This window comes from Miniopterus natalensis, chromosome X (genome assembly GCF_054644295.1).
Source record: "Miniopterus natalensis isolate mMinNat1 chromosome X, mMinNat1.hap1, whole genome shotgun sequence".
Taxonomy (NCBI): Eukaryota; Metazoa; Chordata; class Mammalia; order Chiroptera; family Miniopteridae; genus Miniopterus; species Miniopterus natalensis.
Window position 1 is genome coordinate 11027154 of NC_142103.1, and position 22204 is coordinate 11049357.

Below are 22204 nucleotides of genomic sequence, written 5' to 3' on the forward strand. Positions count from 1 at the left end.
CCAACCAGTCTTACTCATTTAGGTTTCCTTCGGGACCTTGCATAGCGGCCTACACTTAGGTGCTTGGTAAATATTTGTTGAATTGCAATTGGTGACGGATTAGAAGCAGGGCAGGGGCCAAAAATAACCAAGGGTTCAGCCTGGGTGATGGAGAGAAGATGCGAGAAGCTGATGGGGTTCGAAGTAAGGTTGAGTTTGAGCTCCTGGCAGGTTAGCCAGCTGACTTGACATCCTGGGATGTAGTGAGTAGAGAGAGGACTTTTAAGGAACATCCCCACCTTCACCTTCGCTTGAGCTACAGAAATAGGGGCTGTGTTTGTCAAATTTTGGCCTGAGGTCATATTCTGGTCTGCCACTAGTCAAGTACCAAGTTAGGTAGTCTCTCTTGAGACTCACCTATGAACGTTGGGTAAAGTAGTACTTTGTAAGGTGGTTGCCAAGGCCAAAGGTGAGGCAGTCTTAGTACACCACCTGGGATAAGTCGTAGCTATAGTTATTATTACTGCTATTAAGGTTAGGGGAAGGAGCGTAGCTCACGGCACTCCCGAGTAAGGCCATCCAGGGCTTCCTGATTGTGTTGAATGAAAGGCACCCCCCCTCCCCCCTCCCCCTCCCCCTCCCCCTCCATTCTGCCTGGCTGTCTCCTGAAAATGGCAAGATGCTTTGCTGCCTTGGGATCTTTGCATTCGCTCTTCCCTTTGCTTGAAAGGTTCTCCTCAAGATCTTGTACGGCTGGCTTTGTGTGTGTGTGTGTGTTGGGGGGGGGTAGATATATACTGTGTAATCATTCAAATGAAACCTAAGTAATCTTAAGTCTCTCACTGCCCCCCCCCCCCCCCCCCCCCCCCCCCCCCCCCCCCCGCAGCCTGACTTTGCCCATTAGAATGAGATTGGATTAGATCGTCACCAAGCTCTCTAACACTGTGAGCCTACGGTGGCAGAGTGTGGCTTCAGATTTCTAGGCTACACCCAGAACCAGGCCTTCAATTTGCCCTGCAGTCAGAAAGGCCCTAATGGTTCTCCTGGAACAGCAGCCGGGGATGCAGTTGCTAACGTCTGGAAAGGTGGTCGCTGAGGCTGCTCCGCCACACTGCCTGCTGCTGAGTAAACACTGCTGAGTGTCAGTCTCCATCCACTGAGGGGGAAACCACCCCCCCAAAAAACAAAAACAAAAACACCCTGCCTTCCTCTGCCAAGGCTTTGGGTGGAGCTAGAAACGCTGTTCGTGACAACACTGAGTCAGCACATTCATCAGGGTCAAGCTCACAGTCAAAAGGAACTGGAAGAGGGCCCTGGTTTGGGAAGAAACCTCCAGCTGAGTGAAGCCTCCCGTCAGAAAGGAAACAGAATCAGAATGTGCAAATTTCTAGTGGAGGTGGCAGGGGAATAAAGGCACCGAGCTACGGGCTTCCTCCTGAACTGCGGGCGTTCCTGTTAGAGCCTCCCCCAGGTACTGAATTTATGGATTTCATCACCCCAAGAGATAAAATTCAAAACTGGTTTTCAAAAGTTGCAAAATGAATTATGTGAAAACAGGCACTTTAGGAGGCATGTCAAAACCACTGAGGCTACGTCGGCAAGGACAACTGGGTTCTCCCAAAATGTGTATGTGGGGTTTCTCAGGTTCTGGGCCTGGAGAGCTCCTGGGTGTGACACTTCTGTGCATTAAGAATCAACATTCTTTCTCCTAACAGGGTTATTTTGTTGCCTGAATCCCCAGGGTTAAAATAAGGATCCTTGGCTGGCCTCTGAAAGCACTGTGACTTTTTTATTAGCCTCTGAAAATACGCAGCTGCTTCTTCTGTCCGAGGGCACTGAGAACTCTTGATATTTCCCTGTAAGACAGGAAATGACAGTACAGACATAGCTGTGGGGACTGCAACAGTCAGCTAGGACCCAGGACATAAGCCTCCCTCTTCAGTTCTTCCCATCAAGATCACACGTAGATTTTTCACACAACATAACATTTATTCAGAAAACGATTTGCAATAAATTATAATAAAAAAGATGACACAAAATACAGAATCCCACTAGCAGCTTTGCTTAGTGACCAAAACATTTTTGGGAAATGTAACAAACAATTACAGAATAAGAGTCAGAAAACAGTGAAAGGGAGACTAATGCAACATTAACCACACGAGTTTGCAACGTTTCTTCCCTAAAACTGTAGATGCAGAGCCCTTCCCTACCAGCTGGATCTGAATTCCTCCCTTCCGAGGTGTTACGGAGTAGTACATTGGAGGTACTTAGGAATTAGAGGTTGGGGTGCTAAAGGAGGCAGATCTCTTATGTCTGCTCTATTTCTTGTCTCCCCTACCTAGAGATTGTCTAAAACTCTCAACCCTGTGTACATCCTAGGACCAGAGCCGGAAAAAAGGTTGAGGCAATGAACTAACCTAGGGCGTTTGCCTTATGAGGAAAGAGCTAGGATGCAGCACACAGTTCCCACTAACCACATCGCTGACTACCCAAAGGTCCCAGGTTGACAACATACTAGAAAATGTGCCTATCTTTGTGTTATGACCTTGCCCAACTTCTATAATCTGCCTCACCTATGATCCCTTTCTGACAAAAGTGTTCTGCTCACCATCTTCCATTTACTACGTCAATACCCAGCCCCTAATCTAACAGACCTGTAGCTATTTGGCACCAGTAATTTGATTCCTACTTCCGCAAGTCTCAGTCAGGAAAGGGTTTATCCAGTCTATCACAGGATACGTACATTTTCTTTCCCCAAAAAACTCAAGTTATAAGAGATGGTGGAACTAGAGAACCATTCAGCTGTGGTGTTTCTCTTGGCTCTCTCCTTTTATGCACCAGAAGGTTAGGAGTCAGTGTCCTAACTGACACTGGACACAATGTCTGTCCGTTAGGCAACTTGGATTTAATAAGCTGACTCAGGATGGTTTTAATGAAAGAAAACCAAGAGGAAGCCAATTGCATCAGGCAGTTTTGCAGTCAGTGGCTGGTTTGCCAACCAACATAGTTTTTTTTAAAAAAGGTTGCCCTATAGAGCTTGAATAAATGAAGAGCTCAGAGGGGCTGTCTTGGGTGGGAGAGAAAGGTGCTTAGCTGATCCCACTGCACAATCTCCCTTACACAGTACTGGACAAAGTGGCTGGGAGCTGAAGGGAGCTGGTTACAGTCAGCCTTGATGAGGAAGGGGGTGACACTGGCCCCTTGTACATCAGGAGACTAGAGAGGGAGGAGGAGCAGTATCTCTAGAAAAGTCTGTTTGAGGTGCAGACTTGCTTTTTGACTGGTGTAAGTGTTGCTCCAGAGGTGGATTTCTAAGTGGGGGATGGGTCCCATAGGCACCCAGGATTAGTTCTCATGTAAAATTTGAAAAAGAGAAAGGGATGGTAGGAAGCAAGATCTGTCAAACATGAATGATTTCACTTGTGAATACTCAAAGTGCTTCCAATCTGGTTATGATTCTCTCACATTAATGGAATGTCATTTCTAATAGTCCCTAAAGTTCTGCTACTAAATGTGATCTGAGACAAGAGACTATGGTTCCACCCAGTGCAGATCCATGAGAAGGCCAATGTTACAGAGACATATAGATACCACTGTAGCAGAAATGCACAAATGCATGTAACAAAAACATGTAGAACGTTAACTCACTGTTGGGGATACCCAAGGAGTCACTAGCCTTACTCAGACTTCCTTCGATGTGATAGCACTAGTGGAGTGGAGTGCAAAGTGGCCACGTGGGGACAGTAGGGCAAAAGTGCTTTAAAGGAAGGACTACACACAAGTCTGAGCTACACCAAGTAGTGCTTGTAGGCCTAGAACAGAAACATCTCAGAATCTAGGCCTAGGGTGCTAAGGACAATCATGACAGCTGGGTGGGGGGCAATAAACACATCCCCAGGTAAACAAGTGTAAATACAGATCTCTTTGCCTTATAAAGAGAGAACGCAAAAACACCAAAACGTGGTAACTTTGGCTTGGCAATATAAGTCTAATAGTATTTTTCTGTGTAGGATACGGAAGGGAGGGATTAGGGAAACTCTTCCTTTTTCATGCCAATAGCCTCAAAATTCTGCAACAGACCCTTCCTGTGGCATGACTTTGCAAATCACTCTGAAATACTTGGTGTCCAAGATCTTCCATCGCTAGAATCTCGAAGAGCAGTTAAGAGATAAGGGCTTATTAGTCTTCATCGCCCCCAAGCAGGAAACCCAAAAGGAACTGGATAGCACGCTGGCGGTCACCTGCAGTCTGTCTTGCCAACAAGTTAGGTGGAGGCCTCAGGAGAAGACTTGTGAAGAGAGTAGCTAGAGGGCAAGAGAAAGAAAAGGGGAAACCCCCTCGTCAGACACAACCTGAGTGAAGTCTCAGGGATGGGGGTGGGGGACCAGGGGGTGAGGGCAGTGGGAAGGAAGTGACCGTCCTGTGCCTGGACATTAAGGACGTCCTGAACAACACCACTGTGGCCATTCTTATTAGGTAGTCTTACCGATCATGTTGGCACTGACATTGTTGTATTCGGAGAATTTTAAGAGTTCTCGAAGGAATGCCATCAAGTAACGGAAAACATTTCTATGGCATCTTGGAAGCTGGGAAATCACCTGTTTTTTTAAAAGGGGGGCAGGCAGTGAGGACAACAGGTGGAAGAAGGGAATAAGAACTTATGGCTGCCATAAAAGTAGTTTATAATCCAAGCTTTACAGGACCCCATTCATCTGTCACAACCCGCATTGATTTACTCATGACCAACACAGTATCTGCCCAGTGATAATTTCCAAGTCAGAATGGTCATACTGTTTGGCCCCTGTCCACTCAATGACCGGGCCATGCCGTCATCACACCTTCACAAGCAGGTCGGTGGTAATCTGGTCTTTTCTCATTTCCCCATGATGGGAAAATGGCAGGTACCCATGGCATCTGCCAAGCTGAATAGTTTTCTCTGCAATGTCATTTAGCATGGATGGGAGCTCCTCCCAAAACTGATTCAGAGATATTCTCAGCTATTGTAACACCAAGCAGACAAAAAGAAAGGCTCACAAGTAACATTAGCCAGAATCCCATGTGTGATCAGCTTCAGCAATCTTACAGCAGAGTAGAGGTATCCACCCTACTCAATGAGCCAACAGGAAGAGGGTGCAAAATATAATAGGAAATAATGCAACCTAAAAAGTAAGGGTTCCAACTGTCAAAGGTGGTGTCAAGCCATGAAAAAAGATTCAGACCCATCTTACCACGTAGCTGGCTGCCCATCTGGCTTTGTAAAATCGATGACTTCTCTATGGGAGAATCTGTCCTGAACACATCCTCAGAACAATAAATAAAACTTACCTGTCTGCAGACCCGGGGATCCTGAGAAGAGTCAACGCATCGCTGATACAGTTCATAACAGATGACAGGCTCTGGCAGGGCTTCCAGGAAAATGAGCAGTGCTTCAGCCACAGAGTGATTACTGCCAGCTGAATACACTTAAGTCAAGGAAAAGGAGCTCCAGGAAAAAGGGCGCAGAGACACCTGATTTGCTCCCCATCTCCTGCTCCCCCAGTGACTGTTCCCTTCCTCTTATTCAGGGCATACTGATCTTAACTGGGGTTTATTTTATTGGTCTATGTACATTGCAGCTGAGTTACAAAATTGATCAGACTCTTGGGAGGTTGGGCCTAACTTGAGAGTCAGGGGAATATAGCCTGCAGGGTGACAGTCCACACTGGATCAGTCCTGGAAATTAGTCCCATTCTCCTCTCTGTCATAGTGACAGGACATGTGGTGGCAAGAGTGATCAATTGCCTGAAGCAGAACAGTACCAGTGTTGTGGGTCCTATTTTCCGTACTTATTAAAAGTCATTGTTACTTACCCTTGATTCTTTTTAGTGAGAGTCTGATTCAAAGAAAGGTCAACATTTTTTAAAAGACACTGAGAAACAATTGTAGAGTCAATGATTACATTATAATAAACGACAGCTATGAAGAAAAGATGGAAGCACAAAAATCAAATGTAGTTTCCTAAGCCTTTGTCAAAAAGGATACGGATTTTCTCGGGAAGGCTGGTATCCAGACAGTCTATGATCTGCTGTAACTCTTCCTGCAGTCCAGGGGTTTGGAACAGGTCCTCCTACCAAAGAGGTCACAAGGGATGGAACAAGGCAAGATAATCCTAGGGTTCTGAAGACCACCCAGGGATCAGGAGAGCAGCAGGAAGTAAAGGGAAGGGTGGTGTGCATATTCATGATTAGGAATGGAGGTGTGACAAAGGTGCTTGTTCTCTTTATCATCTCTATAATCTGTGTAAAATCTTATTTCAAACCAGAAAATTATCTTCAAAGGTTTTAGCCTGTACCTGATTATGGCATGGGACTAGATGGCTATATCCGGAGACCAGGTGTTTCCCACTTCTAGCATGTTGACAAAAGACAGAGTCTAAACAGTAGAACCACATTTAAACACTGATACAGGTACCCCCACTTTTTGTTTTTATTTAATATATCTTTATTGATTTCAGAGAGAGGAATAGAGAGGGGTAGAGACACAAAAACATCAATGATGAGTGAGTCATTGATCGGCTGCCTCCTGCTTGCCCCCGACTGGGGATCGAGCCCGCAGCCCCGGCATGTGCCCTGACCGGGAATCAAACCCTGATGGCTTGGATCTAGGTCAACGCTCAACCGCTGAGCCACTCCTGGCCGGGCCCCCCACTTTTTGAAAGCTCATGTTATGCCACTTTGCTTTTACGAAAGACCTATGTTAGTACCTGTTTTCACTAACTGAAAGCAATCCAGAAACAATTTTTGCTTTTATGAAAAAAGGTAAAAAGCAAAAGTAACATTTAGTGTTTGTTTTGCAGCAAGCCATTATATAGGCATCACACACCCGAGCAGCAAGAGTGGCCCTGCCAAGCTCCTTCCCCAGGAACCACACTCAGCATCTCAGCACTAAGCTACCACAGTTTTGAACTGTCTGTGAGCATCTGTGTTTCATCTCCATTTATTTTGTGCATTCCTGGTTTTACTGTATGTTAGTATTATTTTATGTTTTATGTGTTATTTGGTATGATTTGGCAGGTCATTTTGGGGGTCTGGGAACACTAAAAAATATTTTCATATAAATTAATGGTAATTCTTCGCTTCACACCATTTTGGCTTATGAAAGGTTTAATAGGAATGCTCTACTTCCAGATAGCGGGGGAGATCTGTATTACAGAATGCTGAGGCAGGAGCAAATGGCAAGTCCATAGCAAACCTTGCCCCTCAATTTGGTCCCAAGAAATCTCTTTTTTGGGGGAAAATGAGTTGGGGGTGACTGGTATATTAGAAAGGATTTAAAAGAAAAATGGAGACCAAATTTTAAAAATGGGGTTGAAGTTTGCTTTGAACTTTAAAATCTGCAATGCCTAAAGCAGGCGTAACAGGCTCAGGCATGCAGTGGTCCAAGGAAAAGCATGTGTAGCCAGGAGACAGGCATACTCGGTTCGGGACCCAGGCCTGCCACTTCGCTTATGCCCTGGTCTTAGGTAAATCACTTAGCCTGGAAGCTTTAGCTCTCACATCTGTAAATAGGGATACTTCTTTCTGGCCAGGCGATCTGACAGTGCTGCTGTGTGGAGGTAGCTTGGGAAGAGTTGAAAAAGCTCTATACTCCTGTGAGGTATTATCATTTCCCACTGGACTCACACTCTCTCCAAAGCTGAGGAGCAGGCCCACTCTCACTTACCTGGTGACAGGCATATCTGAATAAGTGATCTACCAGTAGCCAGATCTCCTTGGGGACTTGAAGGGGTCTCTCACTGGTGCCTTCATCCAAGGGAACCATCTGCAGAAGGGATTTCTCCTTAGGGATGAAAAAGGATGAGAATCAAAGGGATCTCAGTAAACCTGTGTCTGTACCTTACTCTCCTTCAAATTCTGCTCATACGGGTACAACTTCATCTTTATCTGTGAAGATTTTTGTTTTTTTTCTCTCACTGGGAACACCCCTGGTCAGAAGGTACTTCATACTGATTCCCACAGTTAAAGGATCTCCTTTTCTAGATGCTTCACTTAACCGGTAAGCATTCCATTTGGGTTTATTAGGTTTATCACTTGGATGCACTGTGTGCTGTAAATCCTTTCAAGGGTGACACTGAGAACCAGCACTCCAGCAATTCCGTCACGGTAGAGTCCACACACCACCAGAGACTTGTGGACCATTAAATTACAATTGTCAACACAGTACTCTGAGAGAGCAGCATCTACTTAGGTTTTTGTTGACTTTTAACTCATTCTTCTTTCAGGTTTTACCACAAATATTACAGTTTTCATTTTTGATTTAAATGAGGTTCGCTGGTCCTCAGGAATTAAAGACAATTCTCCACATTAGACCTATATGCATGAATTATTTCAGGCTTGACAGAAGGTCTAATCTTAAGGCACTAAAAGTCATTAAGCCTTAAGATCCAAAAATAGTAAACTGAATACAGCATACCAAGAGCCAGAAATACTATGAAAAGTCCAGGGTCTGAATCCGGAAGTTATTTTTATATTAATAGCTCAGCAAAAATTTCTCGGGGCTTTGACTCCTTTCACCTATCTTTCTACTACTATCTGTTAGATTCTCCTAAAAGAATCTAAGAGAAAAACCCAGAAGTGACATAAATTGGGTCAATAACTAAATCTGAACTTGAAAATGGTAGGTGAATAAACTCAATTATCTTATGTTTATATAGTCAAATATAAATTCTATCACAAAGATGTCTGAAATGGGTTAAAATGCATCTGAAGGCAGCCTTCAGAAAAATCCTAGTGGAGAAAACAGTGACCAACTTTTTTTGCATCTTTTCCCGATCCTCCACCTCCAGCCTACGGTCATATATTATGTATGTTCAACTTCAGGAAATTCTGTAAATTCCATGCACAACCCCCAGCCATGTAGCTTTAAGGGAAAGAAAAGCAGCATTTTGCTCCTCCCAGAGACTGTGTATACCAGAGCAGAGCTAAGGGCTCTTCTTAACATTTTGTTCTTCAGTAAGCACTGGTGACCTTTTAAATCCACTGTGTCTTTCTAAGGGGATGAGAAAGAGAAGGGAGCATGACAGCTGGTTAGTGTTTAAAATCTATTTTCTTCACATTGATTTTGCTTCCTTTCTTTCTTTTCCTGGGCTTCTATCACTTGATATTTCAAGTTCCCTAGAGCTGCCAGAATTTCTAACAGTGGCTCGTCCTCTAACTTCTTTCCCATTGTGAGTATTAAATCCAGGCATCCACATGGTATCTGAGCCAAAACACTGTCCATAATGCACTCTGCTCACTTTCTGGACCAAATGCAACACATGTACAGATTCTGTAGCAGATGCCACTAAACTTACCATATATAAATTATTCAGCATTTATTCATGTATTCATAAAAAAATATGACATCCAATTGGCACTTTTCCCGTACTAAGGCATTAAGGCAACACAAGGCACTGTCCAAGATGAAAAGACAGAACATGGCCTGCTAATAACAGGAAAAGGCTGGAAAGCAGAACCGTCACAATCCTTAGTGGTTTAAAAAGGTTAATAAAATGTCAGTAGGTTATATACACCATCCACTACCCATTTTCAAATTCATGTGTAATAATAATAAATGTCATACTTGTGGTCTCTGAAGTCTAGAGAAAGATCATGCACATGAAACAATACTTTTTTAAAAGTCCACAAATTTAACCAGAACTCTAATCTTCCAAGGGAAACCAGGCACATTTTGATTTTTTTCAACTAGACACATTCAGTGCATGGTAAGCCCACACATTATAACCTTAGTGCTAATAGCTAAGGCACAAACAGTATGCCATCCCCACCATCAAAATGCCTTAACTGCACCAAACTGGGAGGTCACGTTAGAGACCACGTGAAAATGCTTTAGGAATGTTAAGCCCATGTTTCTCTACTTGACAGCCGTGTGTGGAGCCAGGCACTCTCCAGCTCAAAGAGGCGGAAAGCTGCCAAAGGAGCGCTTCACTAGGCATTCAGGAGACCTGGGTTCTGGTTCCCTCTGGCCCACACCCCTGATGTCAGGAGCAGTATGGCTCCAGTGAGTTTTTCAGTTGTGCTGGGCCTTAGTTGCCTCATCAATAGAAAGGAGAAAACACCTGACCCTGCCTGAAGGCAAAGAGCTGGACCAGATGATCCCTATGAACTCATTCAGTTCTATGATTCTATTCTTATGCTCTATTTCTTGACCATATCTGGGTATTCTTTCAGTAATTAATCACTATTATGACTAAACCCAAATTACTCTTAATACAAGAGTAATCTATTTCTGGTTTTACTATCATTGGAAATGGAGGACAGCTAAGCGGTACCTTCCTCCGTCTCATGAACTTTCAGATGCATCAGGCAGCTCTTTAGTTATTTCTCATTTCAAAAATAAAAGTCTGGAACCTTGAGTCCTATTGCTTTTATGTCCTGAGTCTTAGTGACTTGACTGGTACAAGTACCTTTCCTGTACTTCAGACACACTAAAAGCCAGCTTTGGGGGATTTTCACAGAGTCAGAGGTCTCTGTTATGGGAAAGCCTAGGGACAAATTCCAAGGACCACAGTTAAATGTTAATCAAGCACAGGGAACCGCATAGATTGCATTACCTTTTCTAGGAAGCTGTCTTCTTCCTGAGAGCAGAGCAGGAAAAGAAAGTCATTGACAGATAGAAAATTATTAGAATTAATTTACAGAATTAGAAACAGAGCAGTATTATTAGAACTCAACTAGCTTACTAGATACATACGCTTTAAATAGTTTCAAGTTCTTAAAAAAAAAAAAAAGATTGTCAAAAATGGAACACGTTCTCATATGCTAAGTTCTCTATTATGCATATTAAATTTCTGTGCTGTTTACTGAGACTATCACTCAAGAAACATTCATGTGCAGTCCTAGACTTTTGTTTCCTTTGGCAGCTGCCAGCAGACCTGGTCAAATGCCCACTGATGTTTCCTTTTCCCGTGCTGCCTGGAGGCAGGCCCTGCTGCTGCTGCACTATGCAGCTTCTTGCTTCATCCTAATGCCAACTTCAATGGAAAAATTTGGTTGTGGGCCTGATGGTGGCCATTCAGAAGGAGGTGTTAAGTTTCTCTCCTCTCAACTGCCATTCCTCTCACCCTAGCTAGCCACATTCCTTCCCATCTCCTCATACCCACTCCCCTCCTCAAAGGACCCTAGAGTCCCTAAATATGGAGGTCCCTCTGGAATGTAAATTAATTTCATTTCAGATCTTTGTGGGCCAGAACATCCATCTTTATCCCTGTTGTGTTATCTGATAGGGTATAAGAGAGAAAAGAAAAGCAGGGAGAGGGAAGAAGCACTGAATTAAAAAGTTTTTTAAGCGTCTCTGTCTTTTGTGCTATTATTACAATCCATTAACAGCAACAATACACCACCACCATTAGGGAGCTTCTGCGATGTAGTGGGGAATTGTGAAAAGTGCTCATATACTATGTCATTTAGTCTGGACATGTGTGCAAAATAGATATTATTCCCATTTTACAGATGAGGAAATTGAGGCTCTGAGAGGATTAGAACTCAGGTTTGACTCCACTATGCTCCCTTAGACAACTCAAAAAGAACAATCTGACTGCTTTCCAGACAGAGAGGCAAGGAAAAGCAGTGAGAATGTATTCCACTCCACAGCAGGCTAAAGGCAGTGAGAAACCCCAGTTACAAGGCAGCACAGTTAGCGGAAAGAGCACAGGCATTGGTGTTAGACAGTCCTGGGTACAAATCTCTATTCTGCTTCTTATTTTGTACATACCTTAAGCAAGTTACTAAACTTTGTAAAACCTTAGTTTCTTTCTCTCTAAAACAGGGACAACAATATTCACCTCATAGGGACAGAGAAGTGGCCTAAACTCAGGGGGTGGTGGGACAGTAGGCCAGCAGAAGGCCTGGGTCCCTCAAAGCTCCTCATACCTCCCCAGCAACTCCCAAAAGGAATCCTTCCAACCTGCTATGGGCCACCAAGAACATGAGTATAAATCACAGGTCTAAGGTCTGATAGAAAAAAGAAAAATCTCATCTTGAGGGAGTGGCGGAGTACGTGTTCTCTGGCATTTCGAGTGGTAATGCTGAGTGCATTTCCCCCAAATGACTATGATATATGGTGGGGAGGTTGTTAGTATTAATAGATATATTATAAATTAAACATTCTTTTGTGGGTTTACCTGGACTTTTTTTTTTTTTAATATATCTTTATTGATTTCAGAGAGAGGAAAGGAGAGGGAGAGAGAGAGACAGAAACATCAATGATGAGAGAGTCATTGACTGGCTGCAGCCCGCAACCCGGGCATGTGCCCTGACCGGGAATCGAACCCTGATCGCCTGGATCCCAGGTCGATGCTTAACCGCTGAGCCACGCCCGGCCGGGCTACCTGGACTTTTAAATCCCACATATAAAACAAAATAAAAATAATCAGAGTAGCAGTGCTTTATAAAGTATTTATACTATTATAATTATAATACCTTTCAATGTCAAAGTTAATTCTGAATGCCGAACATCTAATTTAACATAATTTTGGAGCACAACCTTTTGTAAAATGTAGACTACTTACAAGCAAAATAGAGGCAGACTCATAGAGAGCAGGCTGACAGCTGGGGGGGGGGGGTTGTGTGTGCTGGATGGGGGGTTGGAGGGATTGAGCAAAAAGGGGAAAAAAAGAGAAAAAACCTCATAGACTCACACAATAGTGTGGTGATTGCCTGGGGGGGGGAGGTATGAGGGGATAAATGGTGATGGATGGAGACTTTGACTTGAGGTGGTGAACACACAATACAGTGTACAGGTGATGTGCTGTAGAATTGTGCACCTAAACCTATATAATTTTGTTAACCAGTGTTACCCTAATAAATTCAATAAAAATGAAAACCAAATGTAGACTACTTAGTAATAGAGAATCCGCCCGACAAACTCCATTTTCTCTCCCATGAATACATGCCACATGATCTGATAAGTAAAACTAGGCAGAATTTTTTTATACTAACCTGTCAAACGAGGCTCTCAAAGCAGTTTCCTTTGAGCAGCAACCACTAGCAGTACAAGGCACTGTGCCAATGCCTTTGGGGGGTGGGCAGGGTGAGAAATGAAGCAATGGAGAAGAAAGACATGGTCCCTCACTTGGGTTTGCAACCGAGTTGGGGTGAGGAGTCCCAGAATTTATGGCGTGATATTGCTATAATTTACAAATATGAGTTCTCAATAAATGGTTAAAATCAACCAACAAACAAAATAGAGTTCAAAGGAAGGAGAGATAGATTTCATCTGGGACTGTAGGGGGACATTTCACAACGGAAATGGGACCTAACTAGTCCTTCGAAGACTCACAGAATTTTAAAGGGTAGCAATGGAGTGAGGACATTACAAGCGTAAGGGGCAGAAATAAACAAAGGTGCAGAGAAGGTAAATCATGAGGTGAGATTAGGGAAAATTTAGTCATCAGGTTTGTGGGGAGCGTAGGGAGATGTTGACAAAAACAGTGGGAAATAAATCTGAAAAGGTGTGTTGAAGTCAGACTTTGGGGGACTTTGAATGGCAGGTAAAGCAATTTGGATTGTATTCAGCAGGCATAGGGGAGCCACTGGCTACCTTTAAGCAAGGAAGTGACAGGCCCCAAAGCTATACTACAGAAAAATCAAACTGACAGCCCTGAAGAGGAAAAAATGAAAGGGTAAGGATGTAGAGGCAAAGGGAATGTCAAAAGACTATCAAGGTAAGAGTAAACACCTTAACTAAAAATCGGAAAATAATATATTTTTAAAAAATGAATGTATACACGAGAAATCTCTGAAACAATCAAAAGGACTTTGATTAGATGGGTAGAAGATTTACATTGTGAGTTTACTCCCCTGGCTACAGGCATAAAGTGGATGCAAATTAGTTATTTCAACACTAGCCTCAAGTCTGAAAATAGAAATACCACTTAGCCCCCACTAATAAACAGCATACTCTTAAGGTAGTCCTATGGTTACTGCTAATTACTTATTTCAACTGACCTGCCCACTCTCTGCAACAGGCTACACCATTGATGATATTAAAAAAGGATTTCCCTAGTGGGGCAACACTGGCACACTACAAATGTATAGCAAATCTTTCTTTTTCTTTTTTTAAATGTTTTTTATTGATTGTAGAGAAAGAGGAAGGGAGAGGGATAGAGAGACAGAAACATCAATGAGAGATCAGCTGCGTCCTACACGCCTCATACTGGGGATCAAGCCTACAACCTGGGCATGTGCCCTGACCAGGAACTGAACCGGACACCTCTTGGTTCATGGGTCAGTGCTCATTGACTGAGCCATACCAGCCGGGCTAGCAAATCATTCTTTACCCCAGCATTCACCCTTAGAGGAATTTTCCCAGTAGTATATGCAGCTAAAATAATGTAAAAGGGTCATTTAGAGGTAGATTCAAATTTAAAAATTAAAAGCAGGAAACTGAATGATACTGAAGTTCTAGAAAGGATTACTTCTTGTGAAATTAAAGAGAAGAAACACAAACCATACACCAAATAGGATAAGAAATGGGTGGTTAGATCAGTAATACAAAGGAAACACCTAGTAAAGAAATCACGGGAGATGAATTAACCAAGTTGTTATTTTAAATTTTTTATATTGTTTTCCTAATGGGCATATCCCCAAGCAAGTACAGTTTATCCACCCATCCCTCAACTTTTCCCGTCTCTGTATTTACAAGCCTTTGACCAAATATGGTGCATTCAAATCTGGTCTCCTCTCTGTAAGGAATGTAGTGAATTAAGGTTAAAAGGTGAAAGTGAAAAATTACAAGATTTCTATTGTTAACACAAACTACAAGCTTGTAGTCTAGTCTACAAGCAACACTGGAATGTTCCTCCCAACGTGTCCATTTACAAGCTCATACCTCTCATCAAGCCTCCTGCTGGCTCCAGATGCTCTCTGGCTCTAGCATAAACTCATCTGTTGATTGAGACTCTATCCTCTGCCCCCATGCTACCTAACCAGCTCCACACACTTTTATCCTTAATATCCACTCTTCCCAGGGAAATCTCGTAATTTTCACTTTCACCTTTTAACCTTAATTCACTATGTTCCTTACGCCTGGAAGAGCCTGCTCACCTAATATATTAGTACCTGTTTCTTAAATACTTGGACTTGACTCAAAATACTTCTATGACAAACCTCAAAACACTTTCCTAGCCCACTTTAGTCTTATGTGCTGAACTAATTTCTAGTTATGTTAATGCTACATGCATGAAATATTCATTAAAGCCAAAACAGGCTGATTTTGAGATTGATTTTTACGAAGATTAGCTGGTTAATCAATAAACTTTTATAGCATATAAGGGGTTGAGTAAATAGCACAGGAAAGGAATCTATTGTTAATACAAATTACAAGCTCCATAACTCTCATTCTAAATGACATTCCAAAATATTGACTTCCCAAACACACTGGACATTAGCCAGTAAAGGTGGTTAATGTTTATATTATCTCTAACCAAACTTCCTATTAACTTTTAGAATTTAGCCATATTGTACATGCAAGTGAACTTTAATTACCACTAAATTACAGAACCCACATAAACTCCATAATACTTTGTATCCAATGTGTACTGAAAAAATATTAATGATTATATGTTAATTATATGCTAGTTAATAAACCAAAAAAGTCTACCTTAATTCTGGAAAAGAATAAAGATAATTATAGACAGATTATCCTGTTTGCCACTTGGGCTAATCCCAACTACTCCAGGAGTGGCAAAGTCACTGTCATTGAGATGGGTATGAAGAATGAAAGTACTCATGCCAAGATGGTGTGGCACAAGAATCTTTCTGAAAGGGTACATGGAGAGTCAATACAGGCACTGAATTCATTTCTGGTTTCACTAAAAACTAAGAGTAAACAACACAAAGACGACAACAGGTACCATTATTAATAGCATCGTCTCATGGCATATGAAATATCATCTTGGTCTTGGAACAAACAAACAAAGCATTTCAGAAGGGCAAAACCAAGAGAGGGGAAGGTATTATGATTGGGGTACAGATAATGTTAGATTTCTTGTTTACTGCCCCACACTAATATGGATAATTTCCTCATCAATGAAATATAGGAATTTAATAATGTGAAAATGTAACAGGCTGTGAAAAGAATCAGAATCCTAAATCCTACAAAATAGAAGCTTTAAAACAATAAATGACGACCACACACATACAATTTAATAAGAACTCAGCAATTTTGTAATGAAAAAATTATCAAGGTTCTGTTTTTTCAAATCTTGAATCATTTGTGCACAAAAAGAAGGAAAGGGCTTCCTACAGAGCATTAACTCCACTAAAGATTTTGGCTACTTCCTATTCATGGTCAAACATGGTTAAATTACCTGATACTTTAAATAAAATTTTAAAATTTTGTTTGTTGAGCTCCTTCCAGTCACTTTAATATGGAACAATTACAGTAAAGGGTATTATAATGCTTTTGTCAACTCTGACCAAAAGTAAAGCTAGATTCTAGTTTACAGGACATAAGGTGGGAGAGGGGAGCTTAAAGGGATAAGTTAAAAAAATTATCAAGAGGAAACAATCAGACAAATTTAGGAAATGGTGGATCCTTGACTAGACAACTGTTCTGGACTCTTAAAAATTCAATGCCATTAACGAAAAAAGGAGAGAACTGTTCTACTCTAAAAGAGACTGAAGAGACCTCACCAAATGTACTGTATGAATCCAGATTGGATTTTGGCTTTAAGAAAGCTACAAAAAACCTCTTGGGACAGCTGTAGAAATCTAGATATGGTGTAATAATGGTACTACTGTGCTTATGCAGAAGTGTCCTATTCCTTGAGAAGCAGGCTGAAAAATTCACTGGTAAAAGTGGCATATTACCACTCAATTTCAAATGGTACAGCAAAAAAAAAAAAAAAAAAAAAAAGCTCTATATATACAGGGCAAAAGTAAGTTTACAGTTGTGAGTACTCGACACGGAGTTTAATCTTGTATTAGTATTTAATAATTATTGTATGATTTATTTGTATTACAACCGTAAACCTAATTTGGCCATCCCTGTATATATGTAAGGTATGTGGGTGTTCATTGTACTGTTTTGTTTTGTTTTAATCCTCACCCAAGGATATGCTTTTATTGATTTTAGAGAGAGGGGAAGGAGGAGAGAGAAACATCGATTGGTTGCCTCCCGTATGTGCCCTGACCGGGGAAGGAACCCACAACCTAGGTATGTGCCTTGAAGGGGAATCAAACCTGCAACCATTTGGTGTACAAGCTGATGTTGCAACCAACTGAGCCACCTGGTCAGGGATGTACTGTTCTTTCAATTTTTCTGCACATCTGCCATTTTCATAATAAAATGTTGAAAAAGAGAAAGCAGGAAATAGTGTTTGGAATGGAGAGAAGAGGGTATAAGAAAAACAACTTCATCTAGAATATATTCTAAAAAGGTTAAATTAAATTTGAAAGACAGGACTATGTTGGTAGAAGAAATAACAAGTATGAAAAATAACAGAATGTCAGGATATGAATTTCTGAAGAAAATGGTTCTCTCTTGGACAGAGGTAGCACACTCAGTCATAAGGGCTCTAGGGAAACAAGTATAATTCCAAGAAAGAATGCTGGGACTGAACTCAAGTGTTTTAATCTGCCATCTGAGTCATAGCTAAAACAATTCCATGGCAACAGAACAGGTCACATTCAGACAAGCCAGCAGCCTGCCCGCTGGCTGGCCCAGGCCTCTGGCTAGATGATACAATCACTGCTCTGGCCAGGGCAAAAGGATCAAGTGAATTCTAATGGTAGTGATAATGCAAGGCTGTCACGTCACCTCATTTTCTCTGGCAAAAGATCAAGGATATACTTCTATAGCCTGAAGAGGTCTGCACACAAATCCAACAATAAATTCATTTAGAAGAAAACTTAATAGGATGACTTGTTACTAAATCGATCTGTTACTAAAGATAATATAGATAATATAAGCATTTTCTCCATAAGGACATTAACATTACAGCTTAGTGACAGGGAAGGGAAATCTTTCTCCTTTCCTTTCTTAAGTGAGTCGCATTAAACATGTAGCAAACTTCTATGAACATTATAATCTTCTGGAATGCTGATATGTGCAGATTCCTGGGCCTCATACCCTGAGATTCTGATTCTATTGCCAGAGATGGGGGGAGGGACCTGCACTTGCGTAACAACCCCAGGGCTTCTGAGGCAGGCATTCTGAGGTTCACATATAGGTCTGGGCTGCAATAAGCAGCCAAGTTAGACTTAGATAAGATATAGTGAGAAGCAGTGGGCTGGGAGTCAGAAAATCTGGGTGATAAATTTGTCACTAACTTATTCCACTTTGGGCAAGTTACTATCTCTGTGCTTCAGTTTTCTCACATTTAATGAGCATAATACTGTTTCTCCCACCTACTGTACCTCACATACATGCCAATTTATACAAAAGTGACTTGGAAGTATGAAGAGCGTAACAAACAAGCATTATATCTTTGAGAAGGGAACCTTTAGTCTAATTCAGTGAATTTAATATTACCTATTATATTTCTGACAAGAGCCAATTACAGATTACCCTTTCAGCTTTCCTTTTAGGCTTAATCTAATTAAAATAGTGCTAGAGTGACAGTCTTATTCTTAATTATCACATGGCAGTCCCCCATCACCCAATCCCACCCCCCAACAAAAAAGAAAGTAGAGACAATGAGGACATCACTTGAGAATTGTGAAGAAAATGTTTAAAGGAGGTTCGTGTCTTAAAATGTTTTCTTACCAAGTCTATGAGTTTGGTAACAGGAACTTCTCGGATTGGTCTCTTCATTCGGCACAAAGCCTCTAAGGATGTACCAAAACAACTTGGGAGGTAATTTCCACTGATGGTCAAAAAGTAATCTTTGCCTCGATCCAAGTGAAGGACAAGAATATCTTCAATTTTATCTTCCCCTGAGTTCAGGATGGTCACAGAATCTTTGCTGACATACACATCAAGGGAAATGTCCACGGTCTCATCTGAAATGTAAGAGATGACACATGGTAACAGAAACTTCCAATGGAAAAACAGAAAGGGGATGAGAACTAACAGAAGAAGTGTCCTCTAAAAAACCATCAAGGGACAAAGCAGGGGACTGGACACGCAAAAGAGGTATTCCCCATATGGCGACAGTGAAGGTAAGAGACACGTGGTTAGAAAACAAGAAGTTAAACAAAGGGCGGGGGTAAGGAAGTCATACGGAGATGGCATATCACAAGCAGAGACAACGGTAAAGGAAAAACTCACTTGGCTCCAAGTAGCCCTGATAAGGTTCAGCCCGAAGCCATGGCTTGCAGTACTGGGTGTCATTAAGCTTAGGGATGAAAGAAAAATGGCAGGGAACCTGTCCATTGTTGATGATACGGAACTTCTCCTTTTGTAGTTGCCGAAACTTCACATTCGCAAACACAAACTGGGGAAGAACAGACAGACACAAACATGCATCACTAGTAGGGGAAGTCAGTCAGTTGGATTATGCCATAGAAAATATGAGTAAAGAACAAGGTAATTATTAACCAGGTGTGCAACTGCCGTATACACTCACCAACTGAGCCAGCAGGACACTATCCCCTCTCACATGTGATTATACTCACACCAGCAGAGGAGTTAGGCAGTTGTTGCTACTTCTCTAGGCTACTCTGATTTTTCCTGGGATCCTAACAGGACAACCCAACCTTGGGTCAGGGCATTCATCCCATGACCAAGTCCTGGTTCTTGAGAAATGAATTAGCCAGCAATTCTAAAACATTAAATAAGAGTAGCTAAAATCTGAGGGCTTATTTTATGCCAGGCGCTGTTTTAAGAGCTTCACATGTATTAATTTGTGTAATCCTCAAAACTACCCCTTTATCCAGAAAAGGAAACTGCGGCTCTGAACAGGTAACATAGTCACCTGTGGTCACAAATCTACTAAACGGCAGCGCTGGGAATGGAATGTAGGCGGTCTGACCCCAGAAGATCCTGTCTTCACCGCTTGGCTGTGTTGCCTTCTCTGAGTCACATGGTTTTCCCTGTGCTAACCACGATGGGCAGCAGAAGAGGCTGCCATGTATGTCTGCTCACCTCCCTCCTGCTGAGTTCTAAAGAGGGAAGGAAGTCATTCTCCATTCTGTCCATGATGCGTACAATATCTTCAAACACTTTCCGATACCTCCTTTCATCAACGACCTTCACCTGAAAGAAAACAAACCCTCTTTTCAGTCTTAAATGCTCCTAGCTCATTTTCTTTTGAGATTACCTAACAAAACTGGTCACTACGGCAATCATTTAAAATAAACTGTGGTTCAAACAACATCCTCAAACATTCTCTGATATCTCACTCCATCCAAAACTTTTACCTGAGAGGAAACAGGCCCTTATTTTAGTCTTATGGGCTCTCAAATATCTCTAAGAATCTAACAAATTTTAAAAGGTCACTAAAGCAAACATAAATTAAAATAAGCATTACAGAATCACACACTTTAAGATAAAGGTAAGGTTAACTGCTTAACTTTCTGGAAAAGTGAAACCTCTGTGCTAAGAAGCTTGGCAATAATAATAAATATTTGAAAAGAATATTTTCTTTTTCCATGGTTAAGTTATTTGGTGGTGGAGAAAATGTGATGATTTTGTAAAGTGATTTCCTGCACTGTACAAAATGAGTGTCAAAACATACCTATTATTGTTTCTAACAATGATAATAAAAAGTTTTGAAATAGCAGAAAAAATGATATTAGCTGCTATGCACAATGCCAAGAATTATAGTTCAACTCAGATTATACATAATGATAAAGATGTTAGTAAATGGAGCCTATGGCCATTTTAGAAAACAACTGACCCAAAATGTCTTAGATTAGACTAAAAGCATGATAACAAACGAGTCATCCTGACCAAGAGATCAAAAATCCTCCTATCTGACACAGCACTTTCAGCTTCCTGATATAGCTGTTTTTTTTCAATATTAAAACTTTGTACAAATCAATGCCAAAAATGAACATAATTAAAACAGCATTTTAATGTATTAAGATAGCAGTTTCTTTTTAGGATAGAAAACTTCACAAATTCAATATGAAGGCAGTAGAGGTTGTAAAGCAAATGTGGAAAATAAAAATATCGAAGTTGAGCAAACATCTCAAAGACTGGGGAGGTTTTTACATATCTGAACCGTAACACTTGACAACCAGGGAGCAAGCAATCACTAGTGTCACCAGAGTCCATACTACAGTGCCAGGTTAAAAGGAATATTATACTTTTTTTAGGAATGTTATACTTTTTAATACTTTTACAAAACTTTGCAGCTTTTTATTTCAAAAAATATTTTACATGTCATCTTATTTTCACAACCTGTGAGGCTACCAAAGCAAGGATTCTTGTTCTTATAGTTGACAACATCAAGATAAAAAAGATCAACTAAGCTGCTCACTGCCACAGTTAATACCAGAGGTGATACCTGGGCTTCTAGTGATACCTTTCCAAAATACCATATATACAACAGGATCAACTCGGGTAGGTTTTAAAAATGCAGATACCTCGGCCTATTAATCAAAATCTCTGGGTCTGGGGTCCATGCATCTTCATTTTTAAAGCTCTCCAGGCAATTCTTATGTCCACCAAAGTCTGAGAACCCATGCAACAGATCCCATTACCAAGTGTGAGGGTGGGAACCCTATCTCAGCTTAATCTCAGCCAGCCCACAGCAAGTCTTCTGGAGTTAATCAGCCACTGAGTACTTGGTCCGTTTGATAACAGTTATTGATGCCAATGGTGGTAAAAATATAATGTTGTTTTTAAAGCCTCTAATCATAACATGCCTAAGAGTCCAAAATAGGGGGTAGTTACTCAATAAAATCAAAGATTTTCACAGTGAGTTATCATGATCACTGCCCATAATGGCACTTTAAGGATAATGAAGTTTTGGGAAAACACCATAGAATGTCACTGCCTGATAAATCCATTTCAGAAAAGGAAATTATTGACAAAATTAGGAATTAAGAAGAAAGTACAATGAGCTAGATCTTTATGCAATAACATGGATAGCTCTCCAAAACACACCACTGAATTTTAAAAAAAAGCAACTTGCAGGCCAACACATACAATATGAGACCATTTATGCTATAGACACACCAACACACAAAACAATACTATATTGTCTGTGGGTAAATAGAAAAACATATGCAAAGGTCTAGAACTGTGTTGTCCAATATAATAGCCAGTTGCCACATAGGGACCTTTAAATTACTTT

At 41.2% G+C, this 22204-nt stretch overlaps 1 protein-coding gene across 3 annotated transcripts in view; it reads right to left on the bottom strand.

The window, feature by feature from the left end:
- Positions 1-1947: 1947 nt before the first annotated feature.
- Positions 1948-22204, bottom strand: part of OCRL (OCRL inositol polyphosphate-5-phosphatase) — a 47254-nt gene continuing 26997 nt past the window's right edge. The window contains exons 11-19 of one of the 3 annotated variants that reach the window (XM_016215939.2): positions 20047-20157; positions 19231-19396; positions 18727-18962; positions 10571-10594; positions 7681-7797; positions 6001-6085; positions 5305-5432; positions 4466-4577; positions 1948-4283 (exon numbers count right to left, since the gene is read on the bottom strand). In XM_016215939.2, coding sequence (XP_016071425.2) covers positions 4159-4283; positions 4466-4577; positions 5305-5432; positions 6001-6085; positions 7681-7797; positions 10571-10594; positions 18727-18962; positions 19231-19396; positions 20047-20157 — 1104 coding nt within the window. In that variant the 3' untranslated portion in view covers positions 1948-4158. The remainder of the gene's footprint in view (positions 4284-4465; positions 4578-5304; positions 5433-6000; positions 6086-7680; positions 7798-10570; positions 10595-18726; positions 18963-19230; positions 19397-20046; positions 20158-22204) is intronic. The other 2 variants (XM_087829471.1, XM_087829470.1) reach the window with 2 other exon arrangements.